Source organism: Fundulus heteroclitus, chromosome 16 (genome assembly GCF_011125445.2).
Source record: "Fundulus heteroclitus isolate FHET01 chromosome 16, MU-UCD_Fhet_4.1, whole genome shotgun sequence".
Classification (NCBI taxonomy): domain Eukaryota; kingdom Metazoa; phylum Chordata; class Actinopteri; order Cyprinodontiformes; family Fundulidae; genus Fundulus; species Fundulus heteroclitus.
Genome location: NC_046376.1, coordinates 33,353,756 through 33,377,324, shown reverse-complemented (window position 1 = coordinate 33,377,324; position 23,569 = coordinate 33,353,756). Strand labels below are relative to the sequence as shown.

General features: G+C 41.7%; 1 protein-coding gene across 6 annotated transcripts in view; it reads left to right on the top strand.

Moving 5' to 3' along the window:
* Window positions 1–23,569, top strand: part of LOC105940391 (thyroid hormone receptor alpha) — a 55,008-nt gene that overhangs the window by 18,864 nt on the left and 12,575 nt on the right. For 4 of the 6 annotated variants that reach the window (XM_036148536.1, XM_036148535.1, XM_036148533.1 and 1 more), the window contains exon 2: window positions 5,603–5,816. In XM_036148536.1, coding sequence (XP_036004429.1) covers window positions 5,770–5,816 — 47 coding nt within the window. In that variant the 5' untranslated portion in view covers window positions 5,603–5,769. Of the gene's footprint in view, window positions 1–5,602; window positions 5,817–22,848; window positions 23,128–23,569 lie in introns of those variants that run through there. The other 2 variants (XM_012882914.3, XM_012882911.3) reach the window with 1 other exon arrangement.

The window sequence follows — 23,569 nt, the reverse complement described above, 5'->3', positions numbered from 1 at the left end:
CCTCCTAAGTCCTGACATCTACATCACAGGAGTGTCAAGTCTTAAACCAGTGAGATCAGTAGTTGGTTAATGCGGAGGTAACTGTATTATTGACGGGCCTCTTGTCCTCCAGTGCCTCTTGGCCTTTGGCGCTGTAAGCCACCTAAATGTGGCTGTTTGGACATTGGAGCGTTATCGGTTAGAGCATCTGCTAACGAAGCTTTGCTTCTGTTGCCTTTTGTTTTACCACGTTGCATTTTAGCTTGATCGTAGGGAGGTGTTTTTTTCTTTGTCCCGATCTTTTGACCTTATTCTATAAGCCGAGAAGATTGTTGCTCTTGAACTGTGGACGGCTCCAAATGAAGCTCAGCAGACTGGTGGGAAAAGGAAAGCTGCGGTAGGAAGTTGATAGGTCTGACTTGACAGAGATTAATGGATGGGTGGTGAGTTGGGTGACAGGGAGTAGGTGGGGGGTGGATGGGGAGAGGAGAATCACTTACCTTTGATAGCTGCTCGCTTTGCCTAATGGGCTTGGTTCTCATCCCCGGGGCGCCGGGTGCGTGAATATCAGCTTTATGTGCTCGTCTGTTCCTCTTTGCTTTTACTCCAGATCTTATAAACCAAACTTGGGGTGTATCGTTTCACCCTAAGGACAGAATAAAACATTCAGAGGGAGGTGTTATGAGCTGAGTTTTTACATTTATTTAAACATTTCATCTCATAGTCGTCATTTGCTGTCTTAGTTTTGTAATCTATAGATTGAGTATTTTTGTTAGCATCGAATAAATAAAAGTCACTTAGACTAACCCTCATTATAATCACATTTTTCTCCAGTTCCTTTTTAGAGCTCAGCAGCAGATTACAGATGCTGGGAGATGTGTGCATAGGTGTTTCACCACAGTTTATACAGCTAAAAAAACAACTATTATCTTGTGTTTCATACTCTGATGCCATCTACTGTCTGCTGAGGGGAAGTGGGATTCAGTGCTTCAGTGATTTGTTTAGATTTTTTTTTTTTACTTCCTGTAGACTTAGTGACAAGCAGCTGTAAAAAAAAAATCTTTTCCAGTAGTGACAGAAGCCAAGCTGATATTATTTCATGAAATAAATCTGATTATTTAGAATAGTTAGAATTGTACTTCCAATACGCAAAAGAAAGGAAGTGATGTGATTTCAAAGGAACGGCACATATGACTCACTGACTGAAAACAACAGAAACCTCGTTTCTGGTTAAGCCCAAACTCCTGGTGGTAGAATTCACTTTCTTACATCAACACAGAGCATCAGCCCACGTTGATCTGTGGTGCCTCTGCTTCCATTCATTGTTGTGTCACCTTACACATGTTCCTCAAAGGATTTAGGGAGCACGTATCTTATTGTTGTCAGTTCTGCACAGATGCTAAAAATCTGAGCAATCATCCCTGTTAAAAGAATTTGTTGCTACAGTTGTGAGCCAGCGTTTTCACTACTCTTGCATTTTTTCCACACTTGGTCACATTAACATTCACATCCAGTTTTTTTTTTTGTTATAATTATGGATAACTTTGTGTCACTTTGTCACAAAAACAATAAAATGCAATCACATTCATGTCGGCAGCATGACCTGGAACTAGCCTCTATGCCTCATCAAGGTCATTACTCAAATCTGATTCACATTAACTCAATTCACTTCTATTTTATAGCGACAAATTACAATGAAGGTCATCTCAGGACAACATAACAAAGGGAGCTTTCAAAGACCGTTGTTTAAAAGTCCTCGTTTGACATTTAGTTACATTTAAAGCCTTGTTATGTTCACTGTATTAGAAAGAAAGCAGCGTTGTTGATATTCAGCAACGCTTAATTCACTCTGCATTCAGCCGGCTTCAGGCTGTGAGAGCAGCCTCTATCTGCTACGGTTCAAAGTGCAGGTCGCCTGAGGACACGTTCATACCCAGAGCACCGGTGTTGTGGTGAGCCTGGAGTTATTCTCGACTTTCTTTGATCTCATAGAAGAGTTGGATGCGTTTTTGTCAACAGTTGGATCATTTATCATTTTACTCTATAAGTAACTATCCAGAATTGGCTGGAGCTGCAATATAAAGTGCCTTGCAAAATCACACGAGTAGTGCAGAATTGCGAGGGGAAAGAAAATGAAGCGTGCTTTTCAGTCTTATTTCCCAAAAAAAAAAAAAAATGCTAGGTCTGGACTGTGCCTGAGCCAATATAGCCAAGGAAAAAGCTTTGATTTTGTTGTAACCCTGAATGTATCTTTAGGGTCATTCTCCTGCTAGAAGTTGAATGTCTGCCCCCGTCTCAAGTCTTCTTCAACCACTAACAGTTTGACTTAAAGTGTTCTGCTCCATCCATCTTTCCCCCTTCTGAGCTTCAGAAGAAACTATACAGAAACACACGAGGGGGAGGGACCAGGAGCACATAACACAATGTGTTTAGTATAAACCGGCGATGGCTAACAACTTTAGGGCATTTGAGAATCTCTTACTGAATAATAATCTTTATTCTGATCATTCATATAAGAAATCAAGGATTTTGCAGAACAGACTTCATCAAGAGACTAATTGAGGGGTCTGGATAAAGTGCAAAAGGAGGTGCCTTCAGGCAAGAGCTGCTTCTGCTTTTGAGGCAATGTAAGTTCTGAATGCTTTCAAAGGCCAACCCAACCAAAAGGATCATTAGTTTGGTGTAAAACCAGGAATAGACTGTACTATTTTCATCTGTGGCAAACGTTCATGGAGTTAGCAGGATAATCCACAGTAAGCACCGCATGCGCTGAAAAATTACTCAATTACTAGTAATGTAGCAACAAGAGGGCACTGTTCTTGTTGGAGCCTGCCAGCTCTCCGAACGTCCGTTTAAGCTCCTGATTTTCATTCTGCAGAAACAGAACAAACCCACATCGCTTTTGCTTGAACAAGCAAACAAACAGCCTGTTTGGTGTTGCTGTTTATATATTTTCCTGATCGTACACACACACACACACACACACACACACACACACACACACACACACACACACCATTGTTTTGAATAGTTACTGAGAACCGTACCTTAACGTCACTTTAACCTAAACCTAATTGACACCTTTGTCCTAACCCTGATGCCTAGCCCAGAAAAAGAGAGGACCAAAAAAAGGTCCTCATTTTACTAGTAAAATGGGCAAAATGTTCTTACTCAGCTTAAATTACAAGTACAGACACACACAGACATCTTAAATGCTTTTGTTTGGATGTTTTCAAACCATGTTCCTGGAGTTCTTCCAGCAGCTGAACATACTTGAGGAATAAACTTCACTTTCTTTCCAACTATATGCTCTCCCTGATGCACAGTTTTAGCTTTTGGACCATTATTTAAAAAACATTCACAACAAATTTACAGCCATGCTGATTTCTTTAAGAAAAGAAAAAACTAAGGTCAAGGCAACTTGGAGGTACATACAGGCTTTATGCAATTCTCACAACTCAACTCATAAAAGTTGAAATGTGAGACTTGAGATAGCTCAGACTATCAGAGAGTATGTTCAGCATTAACCTGTAGGTTTAGTCTTTACTGCTCCTTGTAGCTAACATTTGGAGCATCAAAAGCTGGAAAACAACAGATAAAACGTCTCAAATCAATTAAGCCTTAATTTAGCTCTGTACTGGGGCGCAGTCTGTGTCTAATTGGAGTTGGCTGCAGTCTGTTACCTCTAAAAGACGCAGGACTGTAGGAGTAAATAAAGAACACAGAGGTAATAGCTCCATGGAGTCTTTCTTAGAGACCTCATGAATACATAAAATACCAGAAATCTGTCAAAAAATTTCTCCAGGGAAAAAAATCTGACAATGTGCTTTACTGGCATTACTTTCCTGAACTAAACCAGGATACAGCTGCTGACCAGGTAGCAGAGCTCAACAGGAAAACCATTTTTCATTTTGCAAATAGAATCAAACTGCTCTGAGTTTCTGGACAAACAACATCTTCAAACACACAGGAAAGCCTTTTATTTGATTCAGCACTTTTTCATGATAATCTTAAGCTTTCATTTGCTAAAAAGTTAAACTTTTCATTTGCTAAAAAGCGTCTTCCATCTATTATTGTCCAACTGTGGTAATCAACTGGAGCCTCTGTTTCTTAGTAAACTGACAGGAATGGCTCCTGGTGTGGTCCACTGCTGCTGTAGCCCAAATCCTTCAAGGTGCAACATGGTGTGCATTCAGAATTGCCATTTTTGACATTTCTTATTTGGAATGACTGGTTATTTGAGCTGCTGTTCCTGTTTCTGTTATCTTGAACTAGTTGGCCCATCTGGTCTGCTGCTCTCTGGATATTGTCTCTTTTATCGGACCATCGTCTTTTAGCCCAATAGATGGTGCTGTGTGAAAATCCCAGCTCTAAAAGAGTCAGCCCAGCCCGTCTGAAACCACCAACCATGCTTGGTCAAAGTCGCTTAAATCTGCTTTCTCTTTCTTTCTGATGCTTTTCAACATCAGAAGTTTGTCTTCACCACATACAGATGTCTAAACGCATTAAATTGCTGCAACGCGATTGGCTGATTCGCTGTTGGTGTTAACAAGCAGCTGGGCAAGAGTACCTAATAAGGTCCCCAGTGACTATGTACACCTGCAGCAGTATCAGGAAGCAGCCCATGCATCTTCTTAACCTTTCTGAACGTCCAAACGGAATCAATGGAGGCTTAAACTCAGTTTAAATTTCCAGCCATGAATCGGCAGTCTGTGGGCACTCAGGGGGAAAGGTTCACAGTCAGTTCAGCACTCTCATGTCCATATGCGTTCCCAAACACATTTGAGAAGCAGTGTTAGAAATATTCAATAGAAAAGCATCCACTGTGACTGCTGCTGTGTTTTTCCCACCCACAAACACTTCCACAGCGTTCCTCCGTGTCCTGCCAGCTGTAAACAACAAAAACATCAGACCAGTATATAGCTTAGACAGCTTAAAGAAGGTGTCCCTTCAGTAAAAGAATGTGCCAGGAGTAGTTATTAGTGCTGACCGTCTTTTATAACAATCCTGCACCCACAGTGTTGTCATTATCAGGACTTGTTAACACTTACATATGCTGTGTTCACTGACTGGATATAATTCCTAAAAATCCATAAATAATACAGAGAAAATGATCTGGGTTAAGTACACTGGTATGAAGTGAGAGAAGGAAAGGAGGTAATGGCACCACGGGAGAACAAAAAAGGGATAAAAGGGAGCAAAATGACCTGGAGCCCTTGAAACCAATTAATGGATAAATAATGGTGCCTTGGGGAGCTAATTGTAACTGTAATAAATGGAGTGTTTTAAGCCATTTAGATCAATTTCCCCTGAATTTAAAACACAGGGCAACTTCATCCTCAAATGCGACTGTTGGCTAAAGTGTGCAATCTTGTTCCCTGCAGGTCCGGCGCTAGAAATCAGGTCAACTCGGCCCTATTTGTAGCCCAGTTTTAGCTTTCAGATCACACTTAAAAAGTTCTACTTTTTTAAGTTTTTCCCACTTATCAACAAACATTGCCATATTTTCCATTCTAACACTCTAATAAAATAAAGTAAATTCTCCCTAAAGCTTACTCTTGCTCAATACCTGCATGTGACTTACTAATGGATTTTTCTCTCTTTTTCTGTCTTACCCACGCAGCTTTCTGTCCAACACACCATGCTCCTGTCGCTCAGTTCCTGGTCACAGATTCCTCTGGTTGACTGTTGAAAAGGCTGGCAGCGAATGCTGAGCTGGTCGACCTGTTTGACGGACGCCTCCTGGTCCTGTGATTGGTCGCTGGATGGTAGTGAAGACGAACAGCAACGATGTTTGACAAGCAGGAGAGCAACTCATCCGAGAGCGATGAGAGAGGGTAAGACGGATGGTTCATGTGACCAAAGCGTGAAGGTCTATCTGCTTAACCAATCACTGAATTGTACATATAGATAATTTATCTGAAATGATGTCAAACAGTATTCCTGATGAATTAATCTGCATACGGCCCAGATTCCTTTAAGGAAAAGGGTTCAAGCACTCACAGCCAGCTGCACTCACTGCTTTAAAACACACCCATTCCACTTAATATTTTCACAGAAAGTCAAATCAAACCTGATTTTAAAAACAAAATACAGACCAGTTTCTTTCAATGAGCTATTGAGAAGTTTGAGTATATATCCGGCTTCCATTTTCTTTCTTTGTTGCTTTTTGTTTTTAAATGTTATTTCGAACTGTAAACTAGTGTGGGAAGAGAAATTTTAAAATGTAATTCTTTATCAGTATAAATGTCAGTGTCAAAGATAGTCTGTTGGGCAGTGACCAGTGGACTGGCCATGTTTCATTATGGACTTGGTAGATGCATATTGGAATATTTGATTTATTTCCCTTCTGGTCAGGGAATGCAAACTCTCACATAGGTCGGTAGGCAACTTGATGTTAAGTGCCTTGCTCAGTGGCATATAGACATGTAGCTGTCTGTTGTCATGGAATACATGCGGTATTCTCATGTCGGCCGTCATGGTAGCATTTTTTACAGGCCTAGCACAATAATCCAAGCTGTGTTTTTGCCCAGAAAGCACAGTGTCTACATAAGACTGAAGCTGGCTGGGTTGATTGGGAGCAGGTGATACTGCTTTGTTGTGCTTGTCGTCTTGGATGGGTACCACTTCCAGATAGTTAGCGGAATGAGCTCCTTTATCTGACATCCTCCTTCTCAGAAACCAAACTGTCTCCAGTCGAAAGACTGTATATTTTAATTGCGATTCATCGCATAATTTCAATAGTTAACGCAGGATTAATCACAAATTAATCGCATACTTTATCTTTTTATTTGTGAAAGTGTAAAAGCCTATTTGGACATTTTAATATGCAATTTTGCAATAAATGACACTAGTAAACTCTGGCCAGTAATGGCTAAATCACTAATCATAACGCCCTGATGTTTATACACTGTGTTAACAAATATGTAAATAAATAAATATTTTATTTCGAATAATTTTTGTCTCTTAAACAAAGATAGACATGGTATTAAGCATTTACATATAAAGTAATACTTATTTTACATTTTAATAGTCACAAGTTTTATTAATATTTTCACTCTCACACACATCTAATCCTGAGCTTTCACACCAACAACAATAATTTCTTTGTATATTTTTGCATGCTGTTTATATCCATATTCATACAGTTTAAAGCCTGGATAAGAGTTTAAAATTTTCAGATCATTCCAGAGTCTTACACTTACACTGCTTGCAACTGGGGCAGGAGCTGAATACCCTTGAAAGAGAATTGTTTTGCACAGCTTCATATGCTGACACTCTAACTCCAGGGTACTTCATTTGTCAATGTGTTTGTCAAATACAGAGACAACAATTTAATAAGCATTAAAGGTATACTATGCAACCGGGGTTGATTTTCCAGCGAGGCTCCCCCCAGAGGGCGAAAGTAAAAGTGCACTGTCGTAAATATGCTCAGCTGTTCTACTGGTTTCTCCGTCTCTACCAGGGGGGAGACAAGCTTTGCAACCGGCAGAGCGGGGGAGACAAGCTTTGCGCATATGGAGTTAGTTTCTTTTTTTTTTTTTGGAATGTTGGCCAGGCGGTAGCGTGAGGGAAACCCTACAATGTTACTTACAATCGCATCAGGTCCGAGGTCCGCGTCAGCCTTGCAGCCTTCTTTTTCTTTTAGCTCTCGCCATTCTGAAAAAGCTTGCCCGATGTTCACCCGTGTACGACTCCTCTCTCTGTCCAGAGCCCTTTTCCTCTTTCTTGCCTGCTCCGACATGGGCTTTCGCTGTTTTCTCGCTGGTTCCGGCATAATAACTGCACAAATCTAGCAACGAGCATGCCTTTCACTGGGGGCGTGTAGCAGTTCTCGCCGTGAAGCAAGACCGACTCTCGCGATGCACACGAGACTACTGAGCCTGTGGGTGCGGGCCGTGAGCTCTTGCAATGCGGTACCGCGCACGTGACGTCACCGTCTCAAGAGCAACGCCCCTTTTGCCGCTTAGGTAGGGCATACAGGAGAGAACGCATACAGGAGAGAACGCACGGATAACAGATATGACCGACTTTACAGCCGTTAAACTTTCCCAAGACGATGTCCCAGGCACACAGTTTACTGGTCGAACTGTCGAAGAACACACCAACCTTCAGCTCAAACGATGGCTTGAGGTTCGATGGTTTAAAAAGACTGGAAAACTGGCCGAGATGATGAACGGTAAGCTTTGTTGTTTTTTTCCTGCGCGGCGATCATGGCAGCGTCGGCCGTTTTTTTTTTTGTTGTTGTTTGCAATCACCGTCCAGGGATCGGTATATGTTTAATGTTTGTCTCATTTGAAATGTCTTTGAGTAAGCCTGGTAGCAGGCTATCATGTTAGCGCCTGCTACCATGATAGCCTATATGCTGTCATGGTAGCAGGCGCTACTTTATTAACATGTCGGCCACCAAAATACTCTTACCTTGACTTGATGTCGCTGGAATTGGGTCAGGATGTTCTTCGGCTGTGCCCTTTCCTCCGACAAAATGCTTGCTACATATGTACTTGAATTTGGTAACTTTTTCCGGGTTGAACTGTTGTGTAGGCCGACCGCCCCGGTGTTCCAAGCGTACACATTTCTCCTTGGCAGTCTTGAAGAAAACATCCTTCATATACGGCCGATCAGCGTAACTCGAGTCGCTGTTGCACGTTCCATAGCAACAATGTTTAAAAACCATGGTCTTAGATTTGGAAAAAGCAGTCGTTTACTGAGTAAAACCTAGGCTAACGCACGTCTCTTACAGCGAAACAACGGCGGCTTTTCCGGAGTTTGCCCCACTGCGTACCACGTGATGTGACGTCATCGTGACGTTGTGTTTCTAAAAATAGCTCGCGCGCGGTACCGCATTGCAAGTACGGTATTTCCCCTACAGACCACCAGGGCGGCCGAGAAAACCTTTGTTCGACCTGAAATGACTCATTTAATCATCCAAAACGGTATGGAACGCATTAATTAACTGAAAAATGTTGCATAGTATGCCTTTAAAGTACGGTTTATTGGTTGGGTTACTTCAATGTTATCAGCGTGTAAAAACTCATCTACAGAACCAGTCTCTGCTCAAAATAGTGATCATCAATTATTGCAACCGTAAACTGCAGAAAATGAGGGCAGGGTTGCTCTCTCTGCCTTTACTCCCTCGGCTCCTATGTCAGGATGCGCTCCAGCGCGTAATGAGGCGGAGGGATATTTCAGCTGGTTATACTCACTGGGTCTGTAGTGCGGCAGCGCCACTTAGTTTAGAGCCCAAATAAGCAACTTCACTTTCTGAGCCCAAAAAAACTGCAACCCGCAACACATGAAATTTACAAGCGACTTTAGAAAAAAGAAGCCCAAAGTCTCATGAAATAAGCGGCAACAGTGAGCGCGGGTCTGGTTTGCTACAGTCTCTAGCATTCTTGGAACTACGGAAAGCGCCGAGGGTAAAAAAAAAAATAAAACACAGTCCGGAGAGCGCTGCGGGGAAAAAAATATTGATGCAATAAAAAAAAATGTTGGCGTTATGGTCTAACAAAGTGTTTTTGCTAAGTAATGGGAAATACTTGATGACCTAGGCTTCCTCTTCATTAAACTATACATTTTTGGTATTAATAAAGGCATTAATCACACAAACTTGCTTGGTATCTTTAAAACTGTAAAATAATGAAAAGTAAATGACAAAATATCTGCATCCAGATTTGGTGGAGTAAACTGTAACATATTCTATAAATAGAAAATAATTTTTCCCCCAGTAGTTCATTGGCAATCATTTAAATAGCTAAACATGGTACAATCAATGTTTTTCTTTCCTTTTTTCATTAACAGGCATCTGGCTTTCTGCTTTCTTGCTTTTACAATGTATAAACTGTATGCTTCAGCTCGTGAATTTGCACGTGTAGAAGTGTGTGTGCTATGTGCCTGTACGGTATATGTGTGGATGAGTAGAGCGAGGAGAGCTGGATTAGGACCATGGAGGGCAGATGGAGCCACAGAAAGCAGAGGACAACTCAGGATCTGACATCAACAGGGGATTTCACTGTAGCTGTCTGTTTGTGCGCATGAGTGTTTCCCACATAGTGTCACTTAACATGCACGTGTCCCCATGAAAGCTGCCTCATGCTCAACTACCCCTTCCTTTCTGAGAATTTTTTTATTTTTTTGGAGTACAGTTTTCTTTCTACAACTGCGCGCACACACACACACATCCTTGTTTTAAATACTTACTGAGGACATTGCCTTGATTTCCATTCATTTTCAACCCTTTCTATGGCCTAACCCTCACCTTATCCTAACCATTATCAGTACATACCTAACCCTAACCTAAACCTAATTGGCATCTTAGCCCTAAACCTAATCTCAGTCCAAAAAAGTGAGAACCAAAAAAGATCCTCACTTTACATCAGTGTCCTCACTTTTGTGGGAAAAGACGAAAAATGTTCTCACTCAGCGGCAAGTACACACACACACACACACACACAGACACAGACATAGCCATGCATAACTTCACATAGCCTGCAGTGAGGGTGCTGAAATAGAATTTGTTGTGTGTCTGAACACGTTTGTGTCAGATTAACTGCAGCGTGAGGCGTCTGAATATTTCAGGAGAGAGTCTGCTTTCAACAATGCAACCTAGTCTACATCTAATTGGAAGGATTCAAATATGTGTGCATTTGTTCGGGTGCTGGAGAGATTTGCGAGTTCTTGCAAATGAGACGATTGCATGTTTATGCCTAGCCCATCCCTGTGTATTTGTTAGGTGGAATACCAGTCTGGACATTTTCTGCTTGTTTCCAAAGGGAAGATTGCAAAGCCATTTAATGCACCGAGAATGATAGAAGTATGTAGCTTTGATTCAATATTGTATTCAATCATTTAGTTATTCTAATTGCTTATCTTTAATGTGTCAGTGTGTTTATCAATTTGCTGAAAATACAAATACATTTTAATACTGTGAGACAATCATTCTAAACTAAAATAAATTGTATTTTAAAACAAACAAGGCTCTTGTACATACAAAGTAAATTTTTCATTGCTTAAACATTATCTGGTCCAGTTAAATGCCTTTAGCACTAGCCCTTTATGATTTCCATCTTTCTGATAATTTAGCATAATGTTTTCCTTAATGAGCAACTCCACATCAGGGTATGTTGCTACTGATTCCTACTTTTTTCTCCTCTGTCAGCTTCTGTCTGGCTCCACTATAACCCGTGTTATTAGTAACCATATTAGCCTCCAATAGCCTTACAAGTAAACTGAGAAGTAATGGACGGGGCAAAATAGTTTGTTCCGTTGCTTCATATTTATTTGCCGACTGAGCCGTCGATTAATATTTTCCAGCATTGATTTGCACCACAGAATGGAGCAGAAGTGCATCTCCATAAGGGAGCTTAGACTGGCAGAACACCATCATTGGGTTGTCAGTGAAGCCAATATCTGAACCGATAGTATGAGATTATGTCGATGGCAGGTTTACTACTTCATTGTTGCAAATGTGGGGCCACACCTTTTGACCTTTTGATCTCAAAACGGTGTCATAGCGTTAGCTTAGCATGTAGCATCCTTCATCATTTCAATATTTCTTGTCCACCTGCCATACAGGAAAAGTTCCTCTGAACAGCGCTTTTGTATTCATGTTGTCTATAAAGAGGGTCACATCTGTTTTTCTGGCTGAACTCATGTTAGCAGAGTTTAAACTTCCAGAAGCAGAATTGCTAAAGTGAGCAGCTGCAGGGAGGCTGAGTTTCTCTATTATTGCAGCGCTGCGGTCAGAAGATGTGCAACACTTTGGGCAAACACGAATGAGTCAGTTGATACAAATGAGTATCTGTTGAATAATTAATCTGTTTTAGCATTGATGATATGGAGATATCAATTATTTTGACAACCCTGTTCCAATATAATTCAAAATGTTACATAATTGGAGTATGCCTAAAGGCTCTGACATTGGAAATTTAATTGTTTACAATGTCCTGTTTCTGTGAATGCAAGTGTCTTTCATAGAGTTCTTTTTCTCAGAAAATAATGACTTTTTTAGAGTCCGCATGACTCCTATCCCTGCGCCATCTGTTGCACAAAGCCACTTGTCTTCTCTTGGTCACACCTCATCGTCTCAGTGGTTCTATTTATCTTCTAGCACATCACCAGCAAACATTGCAAGAGTTCATAACCCTCGTGGCAATTAGCTTTAGTGAAGAGCGAATCCTGTTTTAATGCTCATTTGTGAGGAATTTCTGTAGGTGCTGTATTTGTCTTCTATTATTTGATCATGTGTGAGGCAGAAATTTTTGCTATTTCAATGTAGGCAGTTGAAAATGGTTTTAAAGTTAGGTTTGAAATAAATGTAAAAATATACCATTACTGTGTTCAGGAAAGACAAACGGATTAGGTTGACCTCAAAAAAGAAATAACAAAGCAAGGAAGCATACTGGCGTGGTTCAGAGGGGGGATCACAAGTAAGACAGAGGGTCAGTAGGAGAAAACAGCAGGAGCACTTTGTATTTTTAGCCATTTCAATTTCCTTTGCTTTCATCCTGAGGGGCTGGCACCAAGTTCTACACCTCCGTTAGGGTCCTGTTTAAAATATACAAAAAAGGAACAGTAAACATTCATTTTTAAAAGAGGTCTCCTGCTTCAGAGTTTAACAAACCCACGTAAAAGTATTAAGACCCCTTTACACAACTTTGTACATCAGTGGTCAAAGGGAAGAAAAACATAGATGGAGACTTTTATATGAAAAGAAAGGTTTGGGAATTGAATCTAGGATAGTATTAAAGGCTACATTAAGGGTATCACATTCAGTGTTAACATGAATGTTAAAATCCTCCACTATAATAACCTTGTCAGTGTTTAACACCAAACCGGATAAGAAGTCTGGGAACTGATCTAAAAACTGAGAGTGGGAAACTGAGGGTTAAATATTCAAAATAATTGTAGGTATAAATAGGCCTGGGACTAATTAATAAATCAGACTGAAAGATGGTTGCTACTCCTCCTCCACTACCCGTAGATCTGGGAATGTGGAAATTTAAATAATTAGAGGGAGTTGATTAATTTATACTAACGTAGTCCTCTTGCAACCAGGTTTCTGTGAGACAAAATAAATCAATATGATTATCAGAAATCAATTCATTAACTAACAGTCTTTCGAGGAAGAGACCTTATATTTAATAAACCACCTTTAATTGTTTTATTTTTTGGTTCAAATTCAGTCATATGATTTTTATGAGATTTTATGATTTGCTCCTTTTAGATCCGTTTTTAATCTGTTCAGTTTTGGCCGTGGGAAAGACACCGTCTCAATAGGGTAATGGATGGGTAACAGTACAGAAGCTGCAGAGAGGTGTGTTAAACTACGGCTCTGCTTCCTGGTCTGGACCCTGGATTGTCAGCATTTAGGAGAACTAATAAATCCGGCCAGATTCCTAGAAAGTAGAGCTGCACCATCCAAAGTAGGATGGATGCCATCTCTTCGGATCAGACCAGGTGATCCCCAGAAGGTTCGCCAGTTATCAATGTAGCCCACGTCGTTTTCAGGACACCACCTAGACAACCAGCGTTTGAATGATGACATGCAGCTAAACATGTCATCACTGGTCAGATCAGGCAGGGTACCAGAGAAAATTACGGAGTCCGACATTATTCTAGCAAATTTACACACCGAAGCAACACCAACTTTATTGACCTCCGATTGACGTAACCAGGTGTCATTACCGCCAGCGTGAATAACAACCTTACTGTATTTACGCTTATCCTTAGCCAGCAGTTTCAGGTAGGATTTTATGTCGCCCGTTCTGGCCCCTGGCAGGCATTTGACTATGGTCCCTGGTGTCTCTAATGCCATGTTTCTAACTTTGTCAAAATTCTGAAAAATACATGTTTCATATTTCTATTGCAATCTTTAAAGAGCATTTTTGTGTCTAATGGGCACAATTAGGGTGAAAAATAAAGGGACCTCGTAGGGTTAAAACTAGGTGTGGAAGACAAACAAATGACACTTTATACGCCTAAATGCGTCATCCCCACAGTGAAACACAGTAGTGGCAACATCATGCTGAGGGGATACATTGCTTCATCAGGAGCAGGCAATGTGGAGCTAAATCCTGGGCAATAGAGGTTGCAAAAAGTGTGATATTGGGGTAGAGGTTCACCTTTCAATAGGACATTGACCTAAAACGCAGCCAGAGCCACTATGGAATGGTTTAAATCAGACTCTATTCCATGTCCAGACCAAAACCAACTCAGAATCTGTTGCGAGACTTCACAACTAACATTAATAATAATCTTGAGCTGTTTTAGAAAAAATGGGCAAAACTTTCAGTGTCTAAATGTGAAAAGTTGGTAGAAACATAACCTAAAAGACTTGGAGCAGCAATGCCAGTGAAAGGTGGTTCTACGATGTATTGACTCACGGGGACTTTAATAGAAATTCACGGCACACCTTTTAGATTTCTATATGTGAAACATTTGAAAACTACACACAATTTCTTTCAACTTTGCAAGTGTGCTCGATTTTGTGATCGTCTTTTACAATAAATTGCAATAAAGGTTGCAGTATTCTGGTGGTGATGTGGCAAAATGGGAAAAGTTGTCAAAGAAATGAAAACACTGTGAATAGAGGTACGGATCATCAACACACACAGTGCCACACATGTTCACCTTAATAAACCCCTGGCCTTGTGAAAGCTGGATGACACGACATTGTGACAGCTTCAGGCGTGGTTTCTTCTTCCAGAAATTTATTGCCATTTACCTCAGTGATGAAGTGTGACAGTAGGCCATCGCTTGAGATCCCGTGGACTTTTTGCATCAAATCAGCTGTTGAAGATGGCCGTGTAAACCAGATTTTACTCTCCTTGATACACTGCTTGTGTTGTGTTTGGACGCCACAGCTGCAACATTAGCCATAGGCCTAATGCTCCCTGGCACACAGTTGGGTCTTGGCAGAATCTAAAGGGCCAGTGTAGAGAGATCTGTCCCAAAGTGTCAGCCAGCAGCTCTCTCCTTTAACATGAGTACAATCAATCAGGTGGTGAGGGATTATGGTGGAACATTCTTCTTTAGAGGAAGAGGAGGAAAGTCCTTGCTTTGCCATTCCTGCTCTCAGGAAGTGTAATTATGAGGACGACACAGCTGTCAGGTCAGAAAGGTTGACTCAGGCCAAGACAACTGCAGTATTCCATGGATTCCTAGCAAAGATTGCCTTCACTGAGAGTTGGCAATAAATGAATAATAATAAATGACTTTCAAGTTATAGTAATGAAGACGTAAAACATCAGGAAAACTTAAATGAAAGCATTGGGAACAAATATGAACTGTAATTTAACAACACTAAAAAGAGTCTGCTGACACTTTAAAAGCGTTATTATCCTTGTACCAATATAATTACACCTTAGACGTTAACATTGGTTAGCAATTTACATCAATTTCCATTCATTTACGTCAGTTAGTAGAATATCTCCCCTCCCTTTCTGCAGTATCTCATGCCGAATGGTAAGTTACACCAGACGCTCAGCAAATGCTTCGCTATCTTGGATGGAAGCAAAAAAGGAGAACATTTATGTACATCCGATGAAGATCCTCCACTGCTGCTTAAACAAAGAAATCAACAGCCTGAAAACAGTAACTACACCAGCAAAAGGCACAGTTTAAATTATTGAGTTTAATATTAAATTATTAAGATGGGATCTAAGGTTTTCTTTTTCCACATATATTTACTAAAAATAATTGTGTTATTCGGACTGTTTTTCCCTGGTATTCTATATTCGTCTGTCACTTCCTAAAATAATATAATATACATATTATTACTTATTATTCATACCTTTTGTTTTTGGGTTTTCATTTTGGATAAATTGCTTAAACTGAAGTGAGAAGTAAAAATTCAGTAGTCAGTACTTTTTTCTTATGTATATTTCATTATGAATAGGGATTTAACCATCATCTGCATTAAATAAACAAGACCCGCAGATATCAAAGTAGGCTTCAGTATTGAAGCGTCAATAAGTGGGGTTATCTTGCTCAAATTATTACCCCAAAAGATAAACATTGAGATCACCTGTAAATTTGTCTTTTGAATAAAAAAACAACAAAAAAAAAAAAAACATGGAAGAGGAACATGAAGAGTTCCAGGGTGGACTCAAACGGACAGTATCGACTACATCTCCGTCCAGGACCAAGAAAACAACAGCAGTATTTGCCACAACCGCCAAGAATTCTGGCAAGTAGTCAAACCGAGAATAGGTCCAGCTAAATCAGCCCGCCCAACATGACTGCATGTGGACCATGATCTAAGTTGCATTAACAATTTAAAGACAGAAAGGCTGCAGCGCCGAATGCAGCATGTAGTTATGCCCAAGCCATTAAACTAAGTTCCTCACTCTTGTTTACGAACTTTGTTGAATTTTTAATGTGCGCAGTAGCTGATTTGTGTTTTGTTTGGGTGACTGCGGAGCTGGAACGTCACATAACTTAGGCAAAAGCAGCAGAATGCAGCGTTTCTGAGTGAACATGTGTGGAAAGCAATCAAATGGATACTCACAAAAATATGAACAGAAATCTAGTCATGCTTTTTTAAGCTCTTAAGATGCTCATTGTCCTCGCCGGCACTCGTTACAGCCTCTGTTCCCATGTTGACGTCCATCATAGCTCGTGGATCAGAGTGGATATGTCGATAAGACTGTTTTTGGTGTCAATTCTGTTTTCCTGCCCTGCTGGCTTCAGCTTTGGGGGATATCGGCGTCTCCACACGGCGATAATATGGCCATATGTGGCTCATGCTTGCAGGTTTATAATAGTAACGTTTGGTTTTTGTGTCTACCGTTTTAAATTTTTGTTCTAAATTGGGGCTGAATTTCCTACTACAAATTAGCTTTCTCTTTAAATTTTGTAATGTGTCTTCAGAAAAAGATTTTTCAGTATCAAAAATATAAAGCATTTGATATATTAGTATCAGTACGAAGTTTGAAATATTTTTGCATTGGAACGACCCTTGTCACAGCTGTGTTCTTCAGTCAGACAGCCTGACTGACTGGATAAGACTTCACGTCAGATTCTGACGTGAAGTCTTAAAGTATAGTTCTTATTAAACCCACAGAATCACCCTGAAATTCACTATTTTATGTCAGCCACTATGTTTAGCCCTTACAACCTACTACGACCCCGGTTGACCTAGATCAACTGTTTTTAGCCACACACCCCCTTCTGTCTCCCGGGTTAATGCATTCCCCAATTCCCCACTCCTTAAAAAAACCCAAATGCTACCAACGTTTTTATAGCTATATTAAAGGCGGCATGTCATGCTCAAATGACCAGGAGAAAGGGAGACAGGGACAGACAGCCAGCCAGCAAGCAGCTGTTATTAATCAGAGAAATAAAAAGTTATTTCCTGATTGTTTCAAAGCAGTTGCATTCAGCAGGTAAACATGCCCATGGCATCACACCTCAGCTCCCCCCACCCCCGGTTTCCCTTTTCCTGTCTGAATACGCGCTAAAACTGCATCTTTAAAATGAACTGCACCAATCTGAATCACAATGAAAAGTATTACAGCTCTGTGCAGGAGTATAGTCAAAAATAACGCGTCTACCACCAATTTTCCCATCCGCGGTGGCAGCAGCGGTGTGGCCACGGCATGTGCATCAGTGCTTGTCGCCGGTTTAAAACCACAACACCAATGGGCAACACTATGTAGGCGCTGCGCGACCGATACAGATGCAGAGACCGTGTCACTCAGTTTAATCTTGTAAATGAAACTTTTGGCCTAAATTAAATTTTCCCTCTATTGACGTAAACGACGTCAAGTGAGGAGAGAGAGAGAGAAATGTTCTGATTCCCGCTTGTGTTCTTCTCCTGGATCCTTTGCAATTCTCTCCTCTGTTGTATCCGATTTCTCTCTCTTTCTTTCTCTCTTAGTTCCTCTCCTCCTTCACCACTAATTTTGACCTTAGATGTCTCCCCTGACAGTTTGCCTGGTTTCAGCCAACTGAGCATATTTGCGAGAATGAATGAAGTAGAGGCCACAAGCTAGGTCTGCATATACAGCACAATGCGTAGAAGAAGATAACTTCCTCTATATTTCATCTTAAAGTTATAATATGCAACATTTTCAAATTAATGAATGTGTTCCATACCGTTTTGGATGATTAAATGAGTCATTTCAGGTTGAACGAAGGTTTTCTCGGCCGCCCTGGTGGTCTGTGGAGGAAATACCGCACTTGCAATTGCAGGAGCCCTCGGCCCGCGCCTACAGGCTCAGAAGTCTCGTGCAAGACCTCGAGAGTCGGTCTTGCTTTACGGCGAGAACTGCTACACGCCCCAGTGCAGCGGCAATATTTGTGCAGTTATCATGGCGGAACCAGCGACAAAACAGCGAAAGCCCATGTCGGAGCAGGCAAGAAAGAGGAAAAGGGCTCTGGACAGAGAGAGGAGTCGTACACGGGTGAACATCGGGAAAGCTTTTTCTGAATGGCGAGGGCCAGAGCCATAGAGAGAAAGAGTTGCGACACTCCCATTGGACTCTGTTGTACGCTTTTTGCTGCCAATAACAGCTGAAAAAGTAGTAGGGTGTATGTTTATATATATATATTTACCATTAAATAACGCAATCGCTGCTGTCTGTCCCGTAGAAAAACATGAAAGCCAGCGTATGTTTTGGAACTATAGCGGTTTACACGAACCACGTGACTGCCCTGGCGGTGACATCAAAGAGTGTCGCAACTCTTTCTCTCTATGGCTCTGGCAGGAGCTAACAGAAAAGGAAGGCTGCAAGGCTGACGCAGACCTCGCGTTTCTGCTGATGCGATTGTAAGTAACATTGGAATGGTTTCTCTCTCTCTGTGTGTGCATGTTCATACTTTCACTGTGTTAGTCATTGTTTGTACTGCCGTTTTTTCCACTTTTGGAAGCTGGTTGTTTTGAGCTGCTAAGCTCAAAACAACTTACCTGACTCCGCCAGATAGATTTGCTCCGCATATCCATCTGGAAACCTTCCGTTGAAGTAATTTTGGGAAGGGGCGAAAATACTGGTTAGCTGATTGGCCTATGTTGGTGATAGACGGGCCAAATGAACCAATCAGATTCGTCGTCGCTGGTAACAGAGCGACGACGAAAACACAACCACAAGCCAAGCTACTCTTGCTGCTGCAGGTAAAGGCTCGTTAGCTCAGCAAAGAAATACTCTGTAATTCCGATAAAACTTGCTCGATAGCCACGCTAACGCTAGTTTCATCGGCTGAAGCCGCCATGTTGTTTAGACTGAACTGACGCGCTTCCCGTTGCGTCACACCTCAACCCGCCTCAAAGCCAACGCTGATTGGACGTTCGTTTGGTGAACGGCTCCAAATTTTCTTCAACGGAGAGTATCCAGACTGATCTGCGAGTGAAACCTTGAAACCTCGCGAGATCAGGATGGTCTCACGAGGCTACAAAACAACCACCGCCTGGCTTGATGGAGAAAACAGGACAGCTGAGCATCTTTATGACAGTGCACTTTTACTTTCGCCCTCTGGGGGGAGCCTCGCTGGAAAATCAACCCCCGTTGCATAGTATACCTTTAAAATGAAGCGTAGAAGACTTCTTCTAAATATTTTTATTTTATTTTAGTTTTTACAAAGGAAATGTTTACTTAAGTGAAAAAGGAAAAAAAAAACAGTAACTGTGTGATTATCAGACCGACATTACATGTTTCACCTTGTGCACCCCCTAGCGGCAGCTCATGCCCTGACCTAGATCATCTCTACACAGAAGCACTAGTTTGTTTTTGTTTTTTGTTTTTTTGTTTTTTTCCTTTTTAGTGCACTACCTAAAAAACTGTGTTTTAGGTATATCCTTCTTTGGAAATTTATAATCTCTGTATCCCGCTTTTACACTTGTTTATGATAATTGTTGCGGAGTTGGTCACTTTATAGGGCAGTTTGGACAACAGGGCAATCAAGCTTCAGAAAGCCTCGCCTCATTTTGTCTCCATGAACAGTCGCTAATATGAGCTCATTTAAACCCATAAAAGCTGTTTACGCTCAGCTTGGGGGTCAAGGCTGACATACGTGTTGTATAAACAGAAGCAACAAATCAGAAACAAAGATGTCTTTAATAAACACTTTGAAAGCCAGATGTTGTTGGACAGCCCATCTGTAATGTAGAACATGAGTGTGACATATCTGATAATCATCAAACAATTTGTGGATGTGTTTGTGTGCTGTCAGTGGGAAAGAAGTTTTCCGCTCATTCCCGCCTATTCCCCATCCCCTACCCCTCCGCCCCCCCACGTAAAATTAATTTAGGCTGCAGAAACAATGACATTCACAGGCTTGTCACGGCCACTGAGGCTTTTCAACTTTACACATGAACACACATGACAGCGGGGATTAGCGCGCGGCGTGACTCATACGACCAGCTACCGAGCGTGCCTCTCAGCAGCCATGTGATTTCAGGCATGACGCTAAATGACTGCACAGACGACAGAAGTCCTGCACATAAAAAACCATCGGGGTTGGCCTTAAACAACTCTTTTCAGTGCCGCTTTTCAGTTCTCAGGGCAGCGTGGCATCTGATCCGCTGCGGAATTTACCTCGAGGTGTCGCTGAAAACGGTCCGCGCTTGGCTGAAGCGAGACAAAAGGGTGACATTGTCAGTAAAACGAAAGAGGCATTATCACAAGCAAGACAGAGGGCACAACGGCAGATGATAGCGACTGAAAACAAGACGGAAATAGACTCAAGGACACCTTCCAACAGTTTATGCTGAGAAAGGGTCTGTTTGTGTCAGACCTGGCGACACGTGAACCTCAGTCTGTGAAGCAAACGTGATGCTTTTTGCTTTTCCGTCAAACCACGCATCAAGGGCGTTGCATCCTGCGCTCTAGCACCACGAGTACTTGCTCTCCCTGCACCGATCTCCATTTTTCCCCCTCAACTTCAGATTGAAATAATTGCAATTTATTGCTTAACTCTATTTCCGAGTGGTTTCTATTATAAAGATCATACTTTGTGGGTTGTGGCTTGTCATTGCTACAGCGCGTCCTCAGACTGAAGAGTTCAAACAGTGTGCATGACTCGTTGTAGACCAAAGCTACCGAAAATGTTGACTCCTTTCAGAGCAAAGGTTTTTACGCCGTTTTAAAAAGCGGCGGAGCAGAAGAATGCGCAGATAACCTCTGCATGCATAGCTGCATGTCAGAAAAATGTTCGCCCTTGTGCTAAAGGGGCGTTTCTACATGCTTTACCTCGTTGCATTATCACTACGCCTCAGATAACCCCTGCTACTGATCATTAAGCTGCGCAAACATGACTCCCGACTGCAGTTCTGGACATCAAAATAACTTTTTACACTCGCAGCCAAGAAAGATGAAAGCGCAGTCTAATTTAATTATTAGGGCATGTAGCTCTATCTCTGTGTCCTCGTAGGACTTCAGTCAGCCGCGCTGCAGAGACTGCATCACCCGGCTGTTATGTAACAGAGTTCACATTAAAGCTTAAGGAAGTCTGGGGGGAAGAGGGAATATTCTGTTTTTAGTTTTTTTCCTGGGGGGCAAGATGAAAAGAGAGCTAAATCTAAGGGAAAGAAGAGCTACGGAGAACCTGATGAACAAAGTGACGGGAATCTAAGGTGTTTGTATCAGAAGGAATGACAGAGATGGGGAGAGAGGAGGTTGGATATCTATGGACATGTTTTCATGGCTTGTTCAGATGGGTTCTGTGGGCTTTTTTTTTCTTTACTAAAAGAGTTCTTATCCAGATTTATTCTAAAGAAAGACGCAGGTTCCTTTAGCCCATTTGTTCCACTCCAACCCTGTTTAGACATCAGTAGAAAACTTGGCAATGCCTTACTATCTGTAAGGCTCTTGAACCTTTGTCAAAATTACAACCACCAACTTCAACATTATGTGAAAGTCCAACACAGAGTTGTGCTTAATCTTCCTACTTGCCAAGCGCAGTGACGGCAGATAAAGAATAAATACAGGTTTTCATTTTTACTGGGTGGACTGGTGTTTAGGGTCATTGTCCTGCTGGAAGGAGAACCTCTGCCACAGTCTGGGGTTTGCGTTGTATTTAGCTCAGTTCGGCTACCCCATCCCTTCTGAATGGATGCATCATGCTGCCGCCACCGGGTTTAACCATGGGGATAGTGAGCCTGTATATTTAGTATTTTTAGCTCTCATCTGACCAGAAACTCTTCTTCCACATTCGTCGTGTCCTCTTCATGACTTGTGGTAAAATGTAAACTGGTCAACACTGGCTTTCCTCTGGCCATTTTCCATCAGGGACTGAATGGTCCCTGATGGAAAACTATCAGCCGTGTGTTGATAGTTTTGGAGATTTTCCATACTCTCTCCACTTTGAGATGATCTGAGCAGTGCTTCAGTCAAACCTTGAAATATTATCAAACCTAACCTCCTTTAAACTTTATGGCAGTACTATCTGCCTGAACTCTTGTTTGCTCCTCGGTCTTCATGATGTTGTTTGATCACTAATGGCCTCTAACAAACCTCTGAGGCTTGTTAGAGATTTGAGATTGATACCAACATGACAATAACACACAGATGGGCTCTGTTTACTAATTAGGTGGCATTCAAAGGCAACTGGTTGCACTGGATTTGATTTAGCGATATTAGAGCAAATGGCCTTTCACTTTCCAATTGTGCTCTACTTCGCGTGGAATGGAAAAATACTGAAAGCAAAACAAGGCAGAGAGAGTAGAGTGGAGTAGAGACTGTTATGTACAATGTAGACTGTGTCCAACAGTGTTATGATGAAAGAGAGCAAACTACTGCGAGGGACGATGCCAACACTCAGACAGACAGAGAGGGAGGGGAGGGGAGGGGAGGGGAGGGCAGACTGGATCACAGGGAGGGAGGCTGGACCAGGGCAGCCTCAGAACGAGGGAGGGAGATAAACAGAGCGCTCAATCGTTTCAGCAGTCAGTGTGGGAAAGAGAGCAGCCATCACCACAGATGTTTCAGCCCGTAGCAGCGACTTAAGCTCAACTCCTGAGAACTGTTGGAGGATTGCTCTGGAGCAGAGCCACTTCGGGATTTTAACTCTGCAGCCTGTTTCCCCCGTGAAAGGGGCTGGATGGCACACTGATTCACAAGGAAGCTGGAAGAGCTGAAGAGATTTTCTTTGCTTCTGACTTTCCTGCACAGGGAGCACCATGCATATCCTGCAGCCGTACTGCATTAACAGGTTGGTGGGTAAAACCGTACCAGTGCGCACCAGTTCTTGTTTCAGCAGGTGATCCGTGTTTCCGCTCTGATGGCAGTCATCAGAACATTCAATTTGCAAAACGATAAAATCCAATTAGTTGGTCAAGGAATTTCGCAAACGATGCCTCCAGTTAGCTAATAATTCACATGAGGTTAAGTATTTTGAACAAACATTGCCTCGGTATTAACATAGAGAATCTTTAGAACATGTTTATTTATTTTTTTGTTTCAGTTTATGGTTTTTGGAGGATTCTAGAAGCTGCTAAATCAAGAGTCGGCTGTCCCGGTCCACCACAACACCTTCTGAGCAGCTTATTTCTTACCTTTCAGCCTCTAAGCTATATTATTAGTCTTTGTTTGCATTTCTTGGAGATATTGTGAGTGTTTTATACGACTCCACATTACATTTTGTTAAGCAGTGG